The sequence below is a fragment of the Plutella xylostella genome, chromosome 4 (assembly GCF_932276165.1).
Source record: "Plutella xylostella chromosome 4, ilPluXylo3.1, whole genome shotgun sequence".
Taxonomy (NCBI): domain Eukaryota; kingdom Metazoa; phylum Arthropoda; class Insecta; order Lepidoptera; family Plutellidae; genus Plutella; species Plutella xylostella.
In genome coordinates this window covers 1,413,787-1,433,277 of record NC_063984.1, presented here as the reverse complement: position 1 = coordinate 1,433,277, position 19,491 = coordinate 1,413,787, and the positions used below count along the sequence as shown (strand labels likewise).

At 39.5% G+C, this 19,491-nt stretch overlaps 1 protein-coding gene across 4 annotated transcripts in view; it reads left to right on the top strand.

Annotated features, from left to right (window-relative positions):
• The window catches only part of LOC105389384 (protein spire), a 137,910-nt gene that overhangs the window by 74,351 nt on the left and 44,068 nt on the right, over window positions 1-19,491 (top strand). For all 4 annotated transcript variants that reach the window (XM_048629412.1, XM_048629405.1, XM_048629415.1 and 1 more), the window contains exon 4: window positions 11,643-11,797. In XM_048629412.1, coding sequence (XP_048485369.1) covers window positions 11,643-11,797 — 155 coding nt within the window. The remainder of the gene's footprint in view (window positions 1-11,642; window positions 11,798-19,491) is intronic.

Genomic DNA, 19,491 nt, shown 5'->3' with positions numbered 1-19,491 from the left:
AAGTTGGTAGAAAATTAGGTATTCAAACAGAATTGTATTACGTTGAGGGGACCATAGGTACCATACTTCGATATTATCGTCATGGTCACCTTCTAACTACTGGCACGTATGGTTTAACAGTGTATCCTTTACACTACGATTAAGACCATGATAATATAATCTCTCAGTGGTCATATATCGTATTGACAGTTGATTTTCTATCCTTTGTCCGTGGGTGTGTGATCGATAGACCGTGGCCGATGTGATATGAATACACTCGGCGGGAGAAAATGTAAGGAAAATTGCCATCGGTTTTCTTTTCGAACGCGCCAATTTTCGCTTGAAAGTTCATGGCCATTTCCTGTTGATCTGATGATGAGCCATTTACGATTACTTCGGTTATTTATTAAAGCTTTCTAATTTTCCTCTTTAAGGGGGTTAATTTTCTAAGAAGGTAGGTATTAAATTCTAGATATTTACAACTGGTAGGAACGTTACAATATAAACCACTTGATTGCCGAGAAATGGCATGCACACAGTGCCTTGTACCCGCGCTTAGGCAGCGAATGGGTTTAGTCTTTTCTATTCCTCACTCAAAGCCAATATTAATTGATTGCTAATCAGTAATCACTGCTAATTGTAGTCCTTTTGTTCACATGTCAAAAGCCGCAGCATTTCCCGTTATGTCATGGGAAGCCTCACCTTGTACCGTACTGAGCACTCTTATACAAATACCAAGTATAACTATTACAGGCACAACTATTCCCTCCCGCTGTAGTAACAATGGTGATAATGACAATGATTGTCTGGTGGTCTTAGATTAACAATATACGAACGAGATGGACTGTCCGTGCAAAAGACACGTCTCGACAAGTAACACCAAACTTCTGCCAGTGAGCTGTAATTTTGAATAAGTTCAGTTAATTTTTTTTAGATTTGTGACCTTATTCATTGGTACAATGGTTGGCATTAGGTAGAGCTTAAAACGGTAAACAAAATGCGGAGAGCTTTTTGCTTTGATTTGTATGTGATATATAAGTACCATCTTGTTCGCATATTGTTTATCTAAGGTCTGGCGGTAGAAGGTAAACAGTTGGATTCTCTCGCGCGATACTTTTCTCGGATTACATCGATGCCGTTTGACGTTGCAGTGGCATTCATCGGTTTTTGTATGACAGTTTAATTAAATGATGTACAGTTAAAATGAGTACTTAATATGGGTATTATGGTTCTCGAGTAGGTATTTCTATCTAGCTATCTACACGTAAAGATGCATGTGGGGTCACTGTAGGTTTCGAAAAACGACGTTTCGTTTCGATGAGACGAGTGTCGGTAAAAGCTATAGTCTATGTACACAGATATCAAAATAATAAAACAGCATAAATAATGTTGTTTGATGGCTCTGCGCACTGTTACGCAAGTTATGTCACAAATACGGATCGTGTAATGTCAGAAATTGAATAAATCAATATTTGACTTGATTATTTTATTATGCGTTTGTTACAGTAGATACTTACTGGTGAATTATAATTTTAATGTTGTAATAAAAAATACGTAGCTTAAGGTTGTACTTATGCTGTATAGGTATTGGATTAAAAACATGGAGTGTAAGACATTAGATCACAATGATCATCACAGATTTCACAATTTTTAAAGCTGTACCTGAATGTGTTGTAAAGTTGTAAATTTTAGGTGACAAACCCTGGTTTAGATAGATAGATAGAATATTCTTTATTTGTACACAAGAATAGATTATACAAAGCTTTATTTAGATAATTTCAAAATACAATCATGCAAAAAAATAATAATATGAAAATTCAAACAATAAATAATCCACAATATGCTTCGTCAATATAAAAATAAAAACATAGATTTTTCTGTAATATACATCGTCAAAGCTTAAATATAAACACATAGGTACAAAAAAGGCGGTCTTATCACTAAAAGCGATTTTTTCAAGACAACCTTTAGGTGGAAGAATATTTATGTTCAGATAGGGTCAAGTGTACTAAAGAATTTATTAATTTAGCTCTTATGTTTGTCCCAGACACGATAAGAGGAAGAATGAAATTTAATTACAGGTATGATTTCTGATAGTTCGTACCGCGGCAGTTCCGGATTTATTTCTTTTTTATTTTCTTTTAAATAAATTTTACCTTTTTAGTACTTAATTTTTTTACGAATTCCAGAATTCCCAGAACTTGATTTTTCAGAATAAGACTAGACACTCCCTTTCGGCTTGTGTAGGTATACCACTTTTGCATCCTTTGATGTCATTCTGATTCTGTTCATATGACATCAAAACCTCTCAGCAATTTAAATTAAATTTTAATCATTATGATGCGTAATAAAATGAAATATCGGTATGTAAATAATTGCGGTGTATCTCATTCACCGGGGGGCGTGTTCAGATTGATTAGCGTCGGTGACTGTGTCATGTTGTGTAATGTCGGATCATAGTTTGTAATTTGAATTGTTATTTCATGCGTATTTATTTGTAGTGCACTTTTACTTTTGTTATTGTTTGTTGTCGTTTCAAATAACTCATACTGTACTTACGCATTACGCAGTCTCCGTAGATTCTCTCTCTCTCTCTCTCTCAGCCTTCTGTAGTCCACTGTTGGACATAGGCCTCTCCTAACGATCGCCACCCCAAACGGTCACCCGAGATATCCGTAGATTCTACGCATTTTAATTCAGGCTGTAAATTTGCCATTGCAAGACGAAATCTTAATACCATAATTACAGTACATACTTTAGGTTACCGATCCAGGATCCAGGATTTTGGTTATACGAGTAAAAGTAAACGCCAGAAAACTAATTCGAATTTTCGTGATTAATCTAAACTTTACTTCGTTTGTAGTTGAGAAACAGCTACCATAGCCTCATAAATGCTGCTCGATGCTCATAAGAACAATAAAAATAACTCATTTTACTATACTTATTACGAACCTGTCAATTTAATACCTCTGACTGACGGGTAGGATAGGATGAGTCGTGAGGATGCTCCTAAACTAGGAGCCCTTTTGTTCCTTTTACTGCCTTCCATAATATATTTTATTATTAGAGCTTTTAGCTGCTGCCGCAATGGGGACTACCGTTTTTTTGCTCACCAGTTGGCACCACTGTCGACTGAGGTAAAGAGGTACCATAGCTGTCAAATTTATCAAAGGCGACTTTATCAAATTGGCGCCAAATAAAGTTTTTAAATCTTGAATCTTATAAGCTTATTAATTATAAAATAACTATCATCATATCGAGTTACTATGCCGCAATGTTGTTCAGATCCGTTATATTGGGAAAGAAAGGGAGGACATATGTTACCAAGTGATAAAACTGTTCTAAAACAGTGGCTTGTGAAATAATTATTATCCGATAATCTCGTGTTTGTGAAAATCATTATAACCAATTTCAGAAAGAACATAATGTAAATAAGGATTAGGCATTTAATACACTAAAAATAAAAGAATTACACAATGATTTAACTTTTATTTATCCTCTCCGTTTAAACACACTGCTATACAAAAAATATAACACATTAGTAATCCACACAATGAATGCTGGTTGAGTTGTTAGTTGAAACTTAATAATGGTAGTATAGTATACTAAGTATTCTATTATTTGTGGGGGTGTCAGTACCTGCACCTGGCTCACTCGAATGGAGCCTTTGTCCATGTCCGCCTTAAGGTCTAAACTCCACTCCTAAGCTTGGACCATTTCCTACCACACTGGTCCTCTGCAGGTTGGTGGGTTCGAAAATCTAGATATGCAGGTTTTATCACGATGTTTTCATTCACCGTAAGAGCGATGGTATGTACGGTGGCCTGCGCCTAAAAGTATACAGGCGGCGATTTTAAAATAGCGATCTCAAGCTCACATGCTGCTCAAGCACATCCACATAAACACCACTGCTACACACATCACACACAACACATCCCCGGATTTATAACAGATGTAGCTGGTCCCTTCATCATCAGGGATCGCTATTTTAAAAACTCCGCCTGTATACTTTTAGGCGCAGGCCACCGTACACTGTACATAAATTCCAAAGTAGTTACTCATTGGTGACAATATCTAGATCTGGAGTTTCATTTTTAGTGTTTACACTGCTATACAAAGTTTCTTAAGGCCACTCAACAGTATACACTGAATCATTTTGTTGTATGATGCTGTCCTCTACGTTAACAACCAAGTTACTGTTACGGTCATAGTCTTGGTGTCTGTAAAAAGCAAAAACATAGCTGTTACCTAAGCAAACAAGCATACATTTCGTAAAAAATAAGTTTGTAAACAGTAAACAAACTAACCTCTGAATTAGCTGCTCTTTGAGACCGCTTATTTATGCGCCTCTTTTCCTTAATTCAGCTTTCAAAGCGTGCACATTCATCGATAAATAATCCATATTTGCGATAATTTCGCGAAAAGAGATCACTTTTCAACAGGGAAATGAACGAAAATATAATTTATCACGAAGCCCGCCAAACAAATTATATGAAAAGTAAAATGTCACTTAACCTCAGTCGACACCAGCGCCCCTAGCGGCAAATTCACACGCGTTACTCCCCATTGGAGGTCACTGCAGCTTCGAAAAAACCAAGTATATTTATATATTTAATAGCTGCTCCCGCGAGCTTCACTTAGCCTTAAAACGTTTTCCCGTGGGAATTCCGGGATAATGCCTATGTTCTTTCTCAGGGTCTAGACTAGACCATATGTATACCAAATTTCATTCAAATCCGTTCAGTAGTTTTGGCGTGAAAGAGTAACAGACAGAGAGACAGACAGACAGACAGACACAGTTTCGCATTTATAATATTAGTTAGGATTACTTAGGATTAGGATAAAATTTTCATTAACAGTATTGCATACACCCAGGTTTCAATAACTTAACATTAATATTTTTCACGTGTGAATACAGCCTTCGTACAACGTCTTACTTAAAAAAAACTAACATGCATTTAAAAACCTAGTTTCGCAGCTTACAACTACTCTGTGTCGTTGTCTTAAACGTGCCGATTGTAATGACATCTTTAGTTCAATCGTTTTTGTCAACCTAGAGTAACCATCCATTAGTAATACGTGTAGTCATCACGACCCATTACGTCCCCACTGCTGGGGCACGGGTCTCCTTCCAATGAAGGGTTTAGGCCTAGTCCACCACGCTGGCCAAGTGCGGGTTGGTGGACCCCAACACAAGCAAGCTTGTGCTGAGAGAGTTGTCGGGTAAGTGGGCAACCCGACTGTCAGATGTTTTCAAGCCACCCGAAGGCCTCTGACTAGGCTTAACGACTGCTGCCGAAGCAGCAACCGGGACCCACGGCTTAACGTGCCGTCCGAAGCACGGAAGCGTCCAGAAAAGCACCACTTGAAATTGGTCACCCATCCAATGGCTGACCGTGTCAGTTGTTGCTTAACCTCAGCGATCAGTTACGATCACTGAGGCCCGCTCGACTACGGACGCTTCTACGCTTATACGTGTAGTATAGCACAAAATATATTTCATCTCACCCTATTCTAGTTTTTGAGGTCTTGATGGGTTTATTGCTGTGGCTATAAACCCATAATGTGTGTTTTAGCGTCCACCCACTTCTAGACATTGGTTTCTCGGGTAGGGAATCTCGGGACATTTTAGTGGAACAATTATTTGATTGATTCATTATGAAATAGCTTGTAGCTTGGATGTTTATAATAATATGTACTTACTTCAACATAATTACTACTTAAGTATACCTACCAATTAATCTAATTAAGATGTATAAAATTAACATTAATTAGGTAGCTGCTCAAATGACGATAAATTATGTGTGGCAGCAAGAACACCTACCAGCTGATTGGAAAGAAGGCCTCCTCATAAAATTACCGAAAAAAGGTAACCGCACAGATTGCAACAATTGGAGAGGGATCACTCACACTCCTCAGTACAGTAAGCAAGGTGCTTTCTAAAATAATACTGTACCGTATCCAGGGTGCAATCGAAGACACAATCCGCGGAGAACAGGCTGGATTTCGTAGGGGAACATCATGTGTGGACCAAATAACTTCCCTCAGAATTATTGTTGAGGAATCTGTCGAGTGGAGAAAGCCCTTATTCATGACTTTTGTCGACTTTGAAAAGGCATTCGATAGCATCAATAGACAATTTATTTGGGACGCACTTATGCACAAAGGAGTACCCGAAAAAATCGTTAACATCATAAAGGAGGCTTATGACGGGTTCAATTGCAGAGTCGTTCATAATGGCAAGCTCACAGAACCATTCAATGTGACAACCGGAGTCAGACAGGGATGCTTGCTGTCCCCGCTTATCTTTATAGTGGTCATGGATGCAATCATGCTGAAAATCACCCACGAGAAAAATAGAGGTATACCATGGACAGCGTCATCATCACTGGAAGACCTAGACTTCGCGGACGACATCTGCCTACTGAGTAACACCCATGATGATATGCAGCGCAAAATTACAGCCTTGGATAAAACCGCAAACATGGCTGGCCTCAAGATCAGTAGAAAAAAGACAGAAGAAATGCGCGTGTGCAGCGATAACAACCCACCGCTCCTATTGGAAAACCACCGCATCACCCAGGCTACCGATTTCTGCTATCTTGGAAGCATCATCACCCCTCAGGGAGGAACAGAACGGGATGTCGAAAGTCGCATCAACAAGGCAAGGGGAGCTTTCTCGCAGCTAAAAAGCCTATGGAGGTCGTCCAACATATCTCGCACCACGAAAATCCGCATCTTCAACACAAATGTGAAGACTGTGCTCCTATACGGATGCGAGACGTGGAAGGTCACCAAGGGCATATCACACAAACTCCAGGTCTTCGTCAACAACTGTCTACGAACCATCATACGTAGACACTGGCCGGACACCATCACCAATGTCGAGCTATGGAAGGTTACAAACCAAAAGCCTATAAACATAGACATCCAAGAGCGGAAATGGCGATGGCTGGGCCACACACTGCGAAGACCTGATGACCATATCCCGAAAGTGGCCCTACAATGGAAACCCCAGGGCGGTTCAAGACGACCCGGTCGACCAGCTCATACTTGGAAGCGGTCCATATACAGCGAGGCCCAAGAGAAAGGGAAGTCGTGGCCAGAGCTCAACTTGCTGGCCCACGACAGAGAAGGATGGAAGCGCCTGGTGTCAGCCCCAGACTCCTCGGAGGAGTAACGGGATTGAAGAAGAAGAAAGGTAGCTGCTCTACTACCTTTCTAAACATTTTTTCAGCCAATTATTAACACTAAACATTTCCCCCATCACGCTCCCAAAGACACCACTCAATGAAACACAGTTTAATTGAGTAGGTGAGTGAGTGCCTGAGTGACAGACAGACAGACAAAGGGACAGATGATATTGTTGCGGGTAAATGACAAGTCGTGATGGACGGCGCTGTGAGTCCATTTGTAAACAAGTCTTGATTCATAAAGGCCTGTTAGTAGAGCGGTTTAGCTGAAAAAATGTGCCTTTGGCGCAAATATTTCACTTTGCTTTGGGCACAATCTGATACCATTTTAAGATAGATTGCAATGTGGATTTGACCCCGTATTTTAGACGTCATACTCGGTATTTTTTTATTTTAACGCAGTAAAGTGGAAATATGATGAAAAATTTACATCTGAAACAATTCTAGTCAATCCCCCTTTTTAACTACACCTCAATCATGAAAAGTGGTATAGTAATCCGAAAAAAATCTACTACTCATATTAAGAAGTCACGCAACTAACAAAAATTCTATAAAGAGGCAATTTTTCTTCAGGAATTTTCGGCTTTCTATTCTACTTTTGAAACATCCTGTAAACTGCTGGTACTTACTTGTATAGCGGGAGCGGTAGGTAAGCAATATAGCATAATATTGTGTGAATACGCCTTAAGTTGGGTGTTTTTGCTTCACAGAAAGGATACTCGTATGCTCGTGTCGTGTGCCGTCAGTGCCGCTACTTGCCTATTTGGTACTGATTCGTGTTTTTGAATATAATTGAAATAACCTTGGAAGCTTGAATGTATAGGTTCGTCCATTTAAAAGCTACATAGCCACGAACTCATAACCAATACCTACCTACCAGGCAAAATTTTACGACGAATCGGTTTTTCATTAGAAAAACCGGCCAAGTGCGAGTCGGGCTCGCGCACAAAGGGTTCCGTAGCAGCAAATATAATAAACTTATTATGTCAATTTATTTTTTGATCTATCTTATAAGGTTCAGCCATCGTTTTCAGTGTAAGCACAATAACTTAACCAAAATTACAGTTAAATCAACCTATCTCAAAAACTATAAGAGATACTTTGATCAAACCAAAAATCGTTGAAAGAGTTAATTAGCATGCATCACCTCTATTTTTTTTAGAATTTTATACCCCGTAGTTATAAAAATAGAGGGGGGGGGACATACTTTTTACGACTTTGAGAGCTGATATCTCAAAAACCGTTCACTTTAAGAAAAATGTTTTTTAGAAAACTTTATATCATTTTAAAAGACCTTTCCATTGATACCCCACACGGGTATGTACATCGAAAAAAAAAATTTCATCCCTCAGTTACATGTATGGGGGGCTCCACCCCCAATTCTTTTTTTTACTATTTAGTGTCATATTTTTGTAGCGGTTCATACAACACATATTCCCATCAAATTTCATCACTGTAGTACTTATAGTTTCCGAGTAAATCGGCTGTGACAGACGGACAGACGGACAGACGGACAGACGGACATGACGAAACTATAAGGGTTCCGTTTTTGCCATTTTGGCTACGGAACCCTAAAAAGGCAATGGTGACGTTTTTCCCAGGAAAAACTAGGTTAGAAGTTAGCATAGCTTTATCAGTATCGCAATAAACCAGCACGCAGGGATCGAGCCGTTGGCGCCGATCGATCGATCACCGGCGCGGCACAAAGGGACCGAAATATGCGCTTGCGCAATACATACAGCAGAGTTAGCGCAGGCAGTGGCGCAGCTCACTATGTGGAAAAGGGGTGCTGCTAGTTTAACGTGTGTTTGTTAAGCTGTGTGTAGCTTCGGCATCGTGTATTTATCTTTATTCGTGCCCAAAACATCAACACAGAATAGGCTTACAAAAAGATGAAAGATACTTCATAGATCTATTCTCATTCAGCGATTGCAGCCAATAATCGTCAACTCCTGGTCAAGATTAATTATGCCTTCTCTTACTCAATTAACCCCATAATACTATTTTAACGTGTAACTGTAATCATAGTCATAAAATAAATAAATAAATAAATAAATAAGCCATTTATTTCCAAATGCTTACAATGTAGTTTACACTTGATTTAAACTAAATAAAACATAAATTTCAAATATGTAATCAATTCACTAATGGTAATAGTAATATCACAATGAGATTAAATAATTATTATATAATTAAATGTTCTATTAATAATAACTAATTAAATAACATGCATTCTTACATAAATAATTTTAAAATTGTATTGTGCATGCATAATATAATATCAAATAAAATAAGTGTATAATTATTAAACAAATGATTATTTTTCATTTGGGCACCCAAAATTGGGTAAAGGCCTCCTCCATGTCAAGCCATTCTTTTCGGTTTTGTGCAAGTCTTGTCCATGTGTGGCCGGCTACAGAGACGATGTCGTCATGCCAGCGTCTCCTTGGGCGACCAGGCATCCTGTGTCCGTCTCTTGGGTACCAGTGTAAGACTCGTTCGCTCCATCTCCCATCAGTTACCCTTGCGATGTGACCGGCCCATTTCCATTTAAGTTTACAGAGCATAACTACTGCATCCGTCACTTTTGTAATCTCTCTAATGTCTGAGTTTTTAACCCTGTCTCTTAGTTTCAGCCCCAGCATGGATCTTTCAGTTGCTCGTTGGAAGGTGGTAATTTTGCGTATGACAGTTTTAGTTAAGGCCCAGCATTGACAGCCATACAATAAAGTTGGTAGTATGGTGTTGTCCATGATCTTCTTTTTCAGGTGGATAGGTAGGTCACTTTTAAATACGTCTTTATTAGCCCAGTATTTTTTCCAGGATGTAGCGATTCTTTTGTCAATTTCTTTTTCCAAGGCTTCTTCAAAAGATATAATTTGTCCTAAATATATATACTCATTGACGTATTTAATATTTCCACTGTGTATATGGATCGGTTTTTCTGTACTATTCGTCATCGCTCTTGTTTTTGAGGAGTTCATAAGTAGTCCCACCTTACGACTTTCTGTGTCGAGTGTTCTAAGCATCGTTTGTATAGCATCGTGGCTATCTGCTAGGAGAACGATGTCGTCAGCGAATCTTAAATGAGTCAGCATTTCTCCGTTGATGTTTATACCGCATTTATCGGATTCAAAGTGAATTTTCCTAAATACTGACTCTAAGAGGGCTGTAAACAACTTAGGTGAGATGGGGTCCCCTTGTTTCACTCCACGTTTAATAGGGAAAGTGTCGCCTATTTTCTCAAGCCGTATTTGAGCACTTGTCTTGCTGTAGATGGCTTTGAGAATGCTTATATATTTTGTTGGTATGCCTTGTTCTTTCAGACTCTCCCATAGTTGTGAGTGTGAGACTGAGTCGAATGCCTTTGTGTAGTCTACAAATGCCAGATAGAGATCTTTGTTATATTCCTTGTATTTTTCAATCACTTGAGTCAACGTAAATATGTGGTCTGTAGTGGAAAACCCTTTCCTAAAACCGGCTTGTTCTCTAGGTTGTTGTTCATCTAGTTGTTGGGTTAGTCTATTGAGGATAATTTTGGAGAATAGCTTGTATATGGTAGGCAACAAGCATATAGGTCTGTAGTTGTCGATTAAGTTAGGGTCACCCTTTTTGTAGAGCAATGTTATTATTGCATTATTCCAATCTTCTGGTATCTGCTCTTGTATTATAATATTGTTAAACAATTTAGTAAGGTGTGGGGAAAGCGGCTCTATCATGGCTATAATAGTGTCGTTCGTTATTCCATCTGCACCTGAACATTTGTCCTTCTTTAGTTGCATTATTGCAAACTCAGTTTCTTTATTCAATATTATTGCAACTGATTCATTTACCCTTGTGTTTGTCTTTGGCTCTGTGTAAGCATTATCATGACAGGAATACAGTTGCTTGTAGAAGTTGGTGGCCACCGTTAGGATCTCTTGTCTTTTTGTGGTTTCTTTTCGAATTTCATTGCTGTGGAGTGATTTAATCCAGTCTAGTCATAGTCATAGAGTAACTATAATTAATATATATTATGGTGGTTGGTGTAACCTTACTATGTGGCAACCGACTCTACCTAAAGTGTCAATACGCGTCGCAGTCGTGAACTAAACTCATGCGCAGGACCGTTTACCTAATAGGCCCACACGTGCACTCTCCGACCAAGGCCTCCTATAGATTGATGTGACATTTAGGGCTGCTTAGTTGCCTATTATTTGATTCATTCAATAATATCTGTATCATTATTTTGAGCCCCATTGTGTTAGAAGCCAGCGATTGATAATGGAGGTGAATAAACTTCGCACTGCTGTCGAATGTCACGACCAATCACAGGATGTAGGTTTATTATAATGGATTATTGAAATAGCCAATCACACGAGAGCTTTTGTTGTAGCTGTCAGCAGCGACTGCATGAAAATATACGATTTCTTCACCATTGACCAAATTTACCCATCAACCATTCCTAATATTCTGTTTTTCTTTCAACAGAAGATGAAGAGGAAGGCTGTGAGCTGTCGGAGGGGTCTGAGACGTCGGAGGGGGGCAGGGCGGACACGGACGACGAGGGCATCGAGCGGGACTCGGAGCCCGCGCCGCGCCGCTGCCGCCGCCGGCGACGCTTCATGCTGCGGGACGTCATTGAGGTGAGCTCCTGTAGATATCTGCTAGCCTGGTACTTGTGAAGTTGCATGTGACGACTTGACGAGGGTTCTTGAGTCATCGAGCGGGACTCGAAGGCGACGCTTCATGCTGCGGGACGTCATTGAGGTGAGCTCCTGCAGTCATCTGCTAGCCTGGTACTTCTGAAGTTGCATGTGACGAGGATTCTTGAGGCATCGAGGCGGGACTCGGGGCCCAACCATTCGGAAGAACAATGGAAGGTAATATCATCCATGAACTTTATAATTTAGTTAAACATATATTTAACACTCTCTAATACTCGTAGGTACCATGTGTGTGTCAAATACCAAGAACACTAACTAGACTTTATAATAAATCCATTTAAAATCATAACAGACCGTGTATACTGTAAGAAACTTATTACGGACTGCTTGCACAAGAGTGCTAAGAAACTTAGGTTTTATCGACAAGTTTCCACTTAATAAAATAATCGTAAAACACTTAGGCAAGTGACTTCAGTTCAAGATATCCCTTAAACCATTTGATCCCTGGTGGCATCGGCCTGGCTGACCCGGCGCATCTTCACAGTGATCCCGGGGTGACTGTAAAAGCCTCCTCGTTCTAAGTGCAGTGAAAGTGAGGTTTATCAGTTTATGTCACACTTGCTCTTTATTAGTACACTTGTTTGTTCTAGTACTTAATATTATGGATTAGTGTCTACGTTCAGTAATAATAACTTAAGTACATACTTTATACCGATTCTTACCTACGTTTTTCTCTGAGGAAATACACATTCTTTAACGAATATAGATTGCAATTTTGCGCTCTCTCATATTTACTCAAAATGAATTTCAATATTATTGAGGCTGTTTGTTTGAACGAAGCTTCTGAGCTTTCATATTGCCGACGTTTAGCCTCATAGAGCCTAAGCGATTAAATTTACCATCTCATACGATATTAAAAAAACCTCCCCATTTTCTTGAGAAAGGCGCTCGTGTGGCGTGCAAAGAAAGATTTTCACGCACAACTTATAGAAGCAATTAGTATGCCTCGCAAATGAGCCGACGGCGGAGTCGCGACTGCATTCCTTCACTCCTGGAGGGTCACTCTACAATGACAAAAAATTTACGAACGAGAGCTGTCATGTCAGTGGCATGTTTAATACAACGAGATACAGTCGTGGCTCGCGCAGCAGCGCTAATTTTTCGTCATGTAGAGTGACCCCACTGTGCCGCATGTCACGCTACTCACGATGTCACCAAGATGACGCAACTGGGTGCATCTCCACATTTGACGATACACGATACGATATGGTCCATTACGATAAGGATCGCTCTTCTTTACCGGAGAAAGTCGGTGTGGGTTGTACCGACCACTCTTTTTATCAGGCGTGTTTGAGAATAATTTGATTATGCATGGAGCGGTGAGGTTTTGTAACCAGCATGTAACTTCAATTAGGGGGTTATAAAAAGTGAACTCTGGCGGTAGTAAAGATGTCGCTCGCTTTGTTCCGTGTTGAGAGATGTTAAGATTTTCATAGCAGTATATGGACATGAGTGCTTTGTTGGCCTGTCTGTATGTAAAAGTAGTTAGATTGATAATTATGATAGAGAATTTTGCTGGTTTTTTTGTATGGGTAAGAAAATATTGACAATTAAAAATAACGAACTAAATTAACGAATTAAATTAACGAACGATAATAAGGTGATATTTATTTTTAAAGTTTAATTTGGCCTACTAAACTAATTAATAAAGACAGCCGATAATAATCTGTATCAGATCTCTATAAAGTAATTTTTATTCTTCTGCGTAGGTTGAGATCGTGATGTGATCGGACTCCGATTCCAAAAATAGATAAATGTGGGATGAAAATTAAAGCCGCCGATGCACTTAAACAATCTTTATTTAATTTATTTACACCCAAGAAACAGAGAACAATCTTTCGTGCTAGACGCCATATTTACAAGAGACTTCATAAAAAAGTTAATATCATAGACAAGTAATAATTCTATAATTCGTTCTGAAATATCATTGAAATATTATAAATCCTACAGCTCGGCCATCCTGCAGATAGTCTGCCCTCAGACTATGAAAAACATATAAAAAACAATCAACATAAATCTTTACTGAATCTACATTTAAACAACATTTTGAACTGTAACATAAAAATATTAAATCTGCAACTTTCAGAAAATTACACTTAATTATTAACACAATATAAACTTCAGAACCAAAATTCTTAACACAAACATGGAATATTTAGGTAAACATTTCATCAATATACAATAAGCATCCATAAACAATAAACATCATCCTGTACATTTAACATACAAAAAAACATAAAATTAACCCTGCCTCTTCAATTAAAAACACACTCATTCATCATCACACAAATAAAACCTTATAAATATCACCTACACCTTCCTCAGTGTCCCATCTAGGCAATGGCTTCATGTACTCAGCGTAGTACATGGTAATCTTTCTTCCTTTCTTCTTTTATAATCCTTTCAGAGAAATTACCATACTTGTATACCCTCTTCACTATTACTTTCTCCATAGTTTTCTCCTTATTTATTTTGTAACATATTTCATTCTCCATCAAACCATCTTGGTACTGTGCATTTTTTTCTAAACATCTTCTTTTAAACGCCTTCTTATTATCGACATATCTCCTTTTTGTGCCATCCTTCTTCTTAGCAAATTCACCTGGACAACTCTCTTTTCCAACCTTATCAACTTGTTGTTTACGAATATTTTCCTCCTTAATACATATGCGCTCGATTGGCGCCTCTTTGCAAAGTTCCTCCTTTTTATTTTCTAAAACATGTTTATTTACAACTTCCGTCTGACGTTGACATTTCTCGTATTCGTTCTTTATCGCTGTCACTTCTGTTTCCTTCGAATAATCATTACTCCGTTTGTTTGCCTCGTCCATCCTGACTTCGAACATACTCGAGTGCTGTTTTACCGACACCACCGACTTGTCTCCGCATCCGCTGCTCTGTTGCTGCTCAGGGTCCTGCTTTACCGACACGTCGTCTATCGGTCGTTCGCCTCCTGTGCAGCTGTAACACCATCTAGCCGGGCTTTCTCTTCTCGTTCGTGCACTCATCTCCATCTTTCTTTTCATATATTCGTAAATTTTCAGCTTTTCCTTCAGGTCCGGATATGTGGTGACACCATACAGCATAACTTTGTGTATCACACAGTCTTCGATACCATCGACTATATATTGTATGGCCACGTAGTCTTCAAATCCACCGCGCTTCCCCAGCTCCTTCATCACCAGCATGTACTCATAACAGCTCTCGTCGCGCTTCTTCTTGCGGTTAGTCATGAGCTCGTGGATCACCTTCGGGTTGACATCGTAGGGAAACTCCTCCAGCAGAGCCCGCTGCAGTTCTTCAAAGGTCTTGAATGTATTCTCCGTACGGAGCCAGAGACCTGCCACACAGGGGCGTATTTAAAGATTGCGCGCCCTGGGCTCCTGTAGTTTTCCGCCCCATCAAGGAATGAAAGAAAACAAAAAGAGCAGTCAGTGTATAGTGTATATATATACGTACCTATCGACCTACATATGTATAAGAACATAGTGGTGATAGATTTGCATAGATAATGATATCTTTCGAACAAAAAAAAGATTTTTCTGGATAGACGAGCATTTTAGAACGTTAGAAATAAACTTTGGCGACTGAGTGAAACAATTTTTTTTCTTTAGATTTCCTTAAAAAATATAGAGGCGGAAAAAAATAGACTATTCCACCGGTTCAAAAAAGAACAAAGGCCGGCTTTCATACTTAAAAAAACCAGCACCGCTCGTCACCAAAATATTTCTGAGTGACCCTGGATAGATCCCTTATGTAAAAAAAACCCACTGCCAAAACACCAAGAAGAAAGTCAGCTCCCGAAACAAACTTCTGCGACGGCTTTCTTCTACCAGCTGGGGCGCCTCTCCGCAAGTTCTACGAACAAGTAGCGTAGCACTCTGCTTCTCAGCCGAATTTGCTTGCCTCCGTATATGGGCAAGATTCCCATTCCTCAGAGCCAGAACTTCTGGCCCAGAAGACAAAAGTCTTCAACCAATGCGTCCTGCCAGTGATGACGTATGGTGCAGAGACGTGGACACGGACGGTAGGACTGGTCCACTGATTTAAAGTCGCTCAGCGTGCTATGGAGAGAGCTATGCTATAGATATTTTCGCAACCACAATAACTAATATACGAAACAGTATTTTTAATTAAACTTTTTATATGTACCTACTTACTTCATTTGTTAATAATTTAAGTAGTAGTCACTAAGCACCTTTATTATTAGGCATGCTGTGTTTATTCTTAAGTAGGTAGTGTATTTAGCCCTATTATTTAAAAGTATGTGTGAATGTACCTGATACACTATCTGTGAATAAACCTTAATAAATAAATAAATAAATGCTTGGGGTTTCTCAGATAGATCATATCAGAAATGAGGTTATCCGTCAGAGGACTAAGGTTACCGACATAGCGCTCAAAATATGCAAGCTGAAGTGGGCTGATCATATCTGCCGAAGAACCGATGACCATTGGGGTAGACGAGTTCTCGAGTGGAGACCACGAACAGGCAAACGCTGCGTGGGACGCCCTCCTGCCCGCTGGACTAACGACCTTAGGCGGGTAGAGCCGGTAGTGGTTGGATGAGGAAGACCGAGGACCGAGTGTTGTGGCGCTCCTTGGGAGAGACCTATGTCCAGCAGTGGATAATTATTGGCTGATGATGATATGGGCAAGGTCCGCGCATGCTAGAGAAGTAGATTTTGCTCTTAACGACACAGTTCGTATAGTAACGGCATCATGCCTCAAACCGACACCGCTCTACAAGGTCGACTCTCTGGCTGGGATAGCACCCCTAGCATACGGCGAAAAGTGGCAGAGAAAGGCAAACAAGAATGCGACTCCAGACATACACTTTACTCACATACTGCCGCACCTTCCCGCCTTAAGAGCCGCAAAGCGTTTCTAAATAGTGAGGTGTCCTTAACGGATGAAAACCCACAAAACGCAGGGCTAAGGCTCTGGGAGGAAAAGCAGCCCCAAGATCATTTACTACCTCTTGAGGAAAAACTCTAAATCGGTTGCGAGCAGAGGTAGGCTGCTGCAAGGACAATCTTTGCAAGTGGGGCTATACCGTTGGTACCAACCTACCTATGCGACTGTGGTACCGCCCCCTGACTATGCAGCATGTACTCTCCTGCCCCCTGTGCCCTTCCACCTGCAGTCGGGAAGACTTACTCCAAGCCAGGCCAACCAGAATGCTATCAAACTTGCTTCGTTTTGGTCTGGACAAATTTAAAAAATCGCATGTTCACTGACACGAAAGAAGAAGTGTAGAGTACCTACCTACCGACCTACATAATTATGTATGGTAACATTGTGGTGATAGACGAGTACTTACATTTTAGAACGTTTAGAAATAAACTTGTGCAGGGCGACTGAGTTAGGCAAAAAAAAAACTTTAGATTTCCTTCAAGAAAATACCTACAAAGGCGGAAAAAAATTTGACTATTCCACCAGTTCAGAAAAGAACGAAGGCGGTTTTCAATACTTTAGTAAATCATATTTCTTAAGACATGAAATCAACATTTGGAAAGATGGCTCAGGGCCGTTCTAGGCTTACATCTTAAAATATTGCTCTGTACTTTTTTAATCCTCCAACCTAAAGTCCAAGGGCGGCCTACCGGCCGCCCCTGGGCCGCCCTTCGCCGCCTGCCGCCCCGGGCTGTAGCCCTTTTAGCCCTAGGGTAAATACGCCCCTGCTGCCACACCAGTCAGAGCTCGTCGCGCCATCAGAAGCTTTTGGGAAGGTGACCAGCCGAATATCTCCGCATTGTCGTTGATCTCCTCCACCCACCTTGCCGCCGGGTACGTCGGGTCTGCTCCCGAGAACCTTGGGATTCTCGCCTCAATACTGAGCAACGAGGGTTGCTCCGCCGTCATCATCATTTCGTCATTAATTTTTCACCTTCACCTTATTAATAATCCGTATAAAACATATCACCTTCTTCAACTATACACCTTAAAATTTTCCACCGTTACTAATTTTGATTTTTTGCCGAATTTCACCATTTTCGTACGCCGCCATCTTTGACGTGTGTGAACTGCTTCACCAACACGCCCCCTTATTTACAACTATTTACACTGATTTACACCTTATTTACACCATCTTCAGCACCTTTGGCTTATTCTCATCCCGGACGAGCCCCCAAAAGTTGTGGGATGAAAATTAAAGCCGCCGATGCACTTAAACAATCTTTATTTAATTTATTTACACCCAAGAAACAGAGAACAATCTTTCGTGCTAGACGCCATATTTACAAGAGACTTCATAAAAAAGTTAATATCATAGACAAGTAATAATTCTATAATTCGTTCTGAAATATCATTGAAATATTATAAATCCTACATATCCTCATACGTATCCAAAATGACGAATAAAATCCGAGATAAATACATAATGCATATATTTACGATTTAGGATGGATTAATTTGTTTAATCGGATCTGATATCGTGGAACTTGTTTTCATATAGAGGTACGTACCTAACTTTCCTGTAATTTTTACTGAAATGAATATACCCTGTCGTAATGTAATGTCGTCGATAATGAGCTCAAAACACACTTCTTTCCTATCTAGCTTCTTACGAGCTGCAATTCCAAAAGGCATAAAACTAAAGAAGAGGCTTTTCAGTAAATAGGTTACTGGGACGGGAACTGAACCCGGGCGCGACTCATCAATATTTAAGCACAGCTAGCATTTAGCACAGTCTGATATTGAACTTTGAGGCGGAAAACTAAATCACATCGGGAAAATCGTTGCTGAATTCTTCAGATTATTATAACAGATTGAAATAAAGATAAATTATTTATGTATCTATTTATAATTTATAGTTATAACGTCTAACACACAATGTTGCGACTGTATAAGTTTATCAAAAGCTCTTTTCAAATATATGCTAATTCGCTTTATGCTACCAATGTGCAAGATTTACTTTGCTTCCGCTAACTCAATAATCCAAATAAGAATATAAGCAAATAAGTACATAATAATATGAATAGAATAGTGGCAGTGTCCATTTTAAACCTCAAATGCATTGGCGTCGCCATTTTCCTGTCCAAACGTACCGTTCGCGCCGGTGCGCGGTGGTTCGCTGAGGGCCACAATGAATAGTGTTTATACGAGATTTATTGATATTTTGCGGTGCAGATTCCTCCTTAACACAGATTTACTTCTGTGTTAGAGAAGTGTGATGAATGTTTGATGTTTTTAAAACGACTAAGTAGTTTTTTAAGTAAAGTGAAAATTAGGTATATGAACATTAAGTAGAGCCGATAAGTCATTTTAAATTTTGGTACTTAAGTATTAAGTACTAAGCAACCAATTTTTTACATATGGAAATGAAATAAATATAATATTATGATTTTTTAATATTTTTGGCCAATGGCCACTGTGAGAAGTCAAGTGGCAGTACAATAATGGCCATAGTCGTGCTCGTGGGTGTCGCCGGTCTTATTATGTTGTCTAACTATCACACGGACCTTTGCGCAATACTTTATGGATGCAGATCTTGCTTCTACACAATCTCAAAGCAGAATTGAAGCGAATAAAATACATATTTAATATTTTTTAAGAATAAGGAGAATAAAGCAACATATTCTGTAGGTTAATAATGTAAAAACAATTATTAT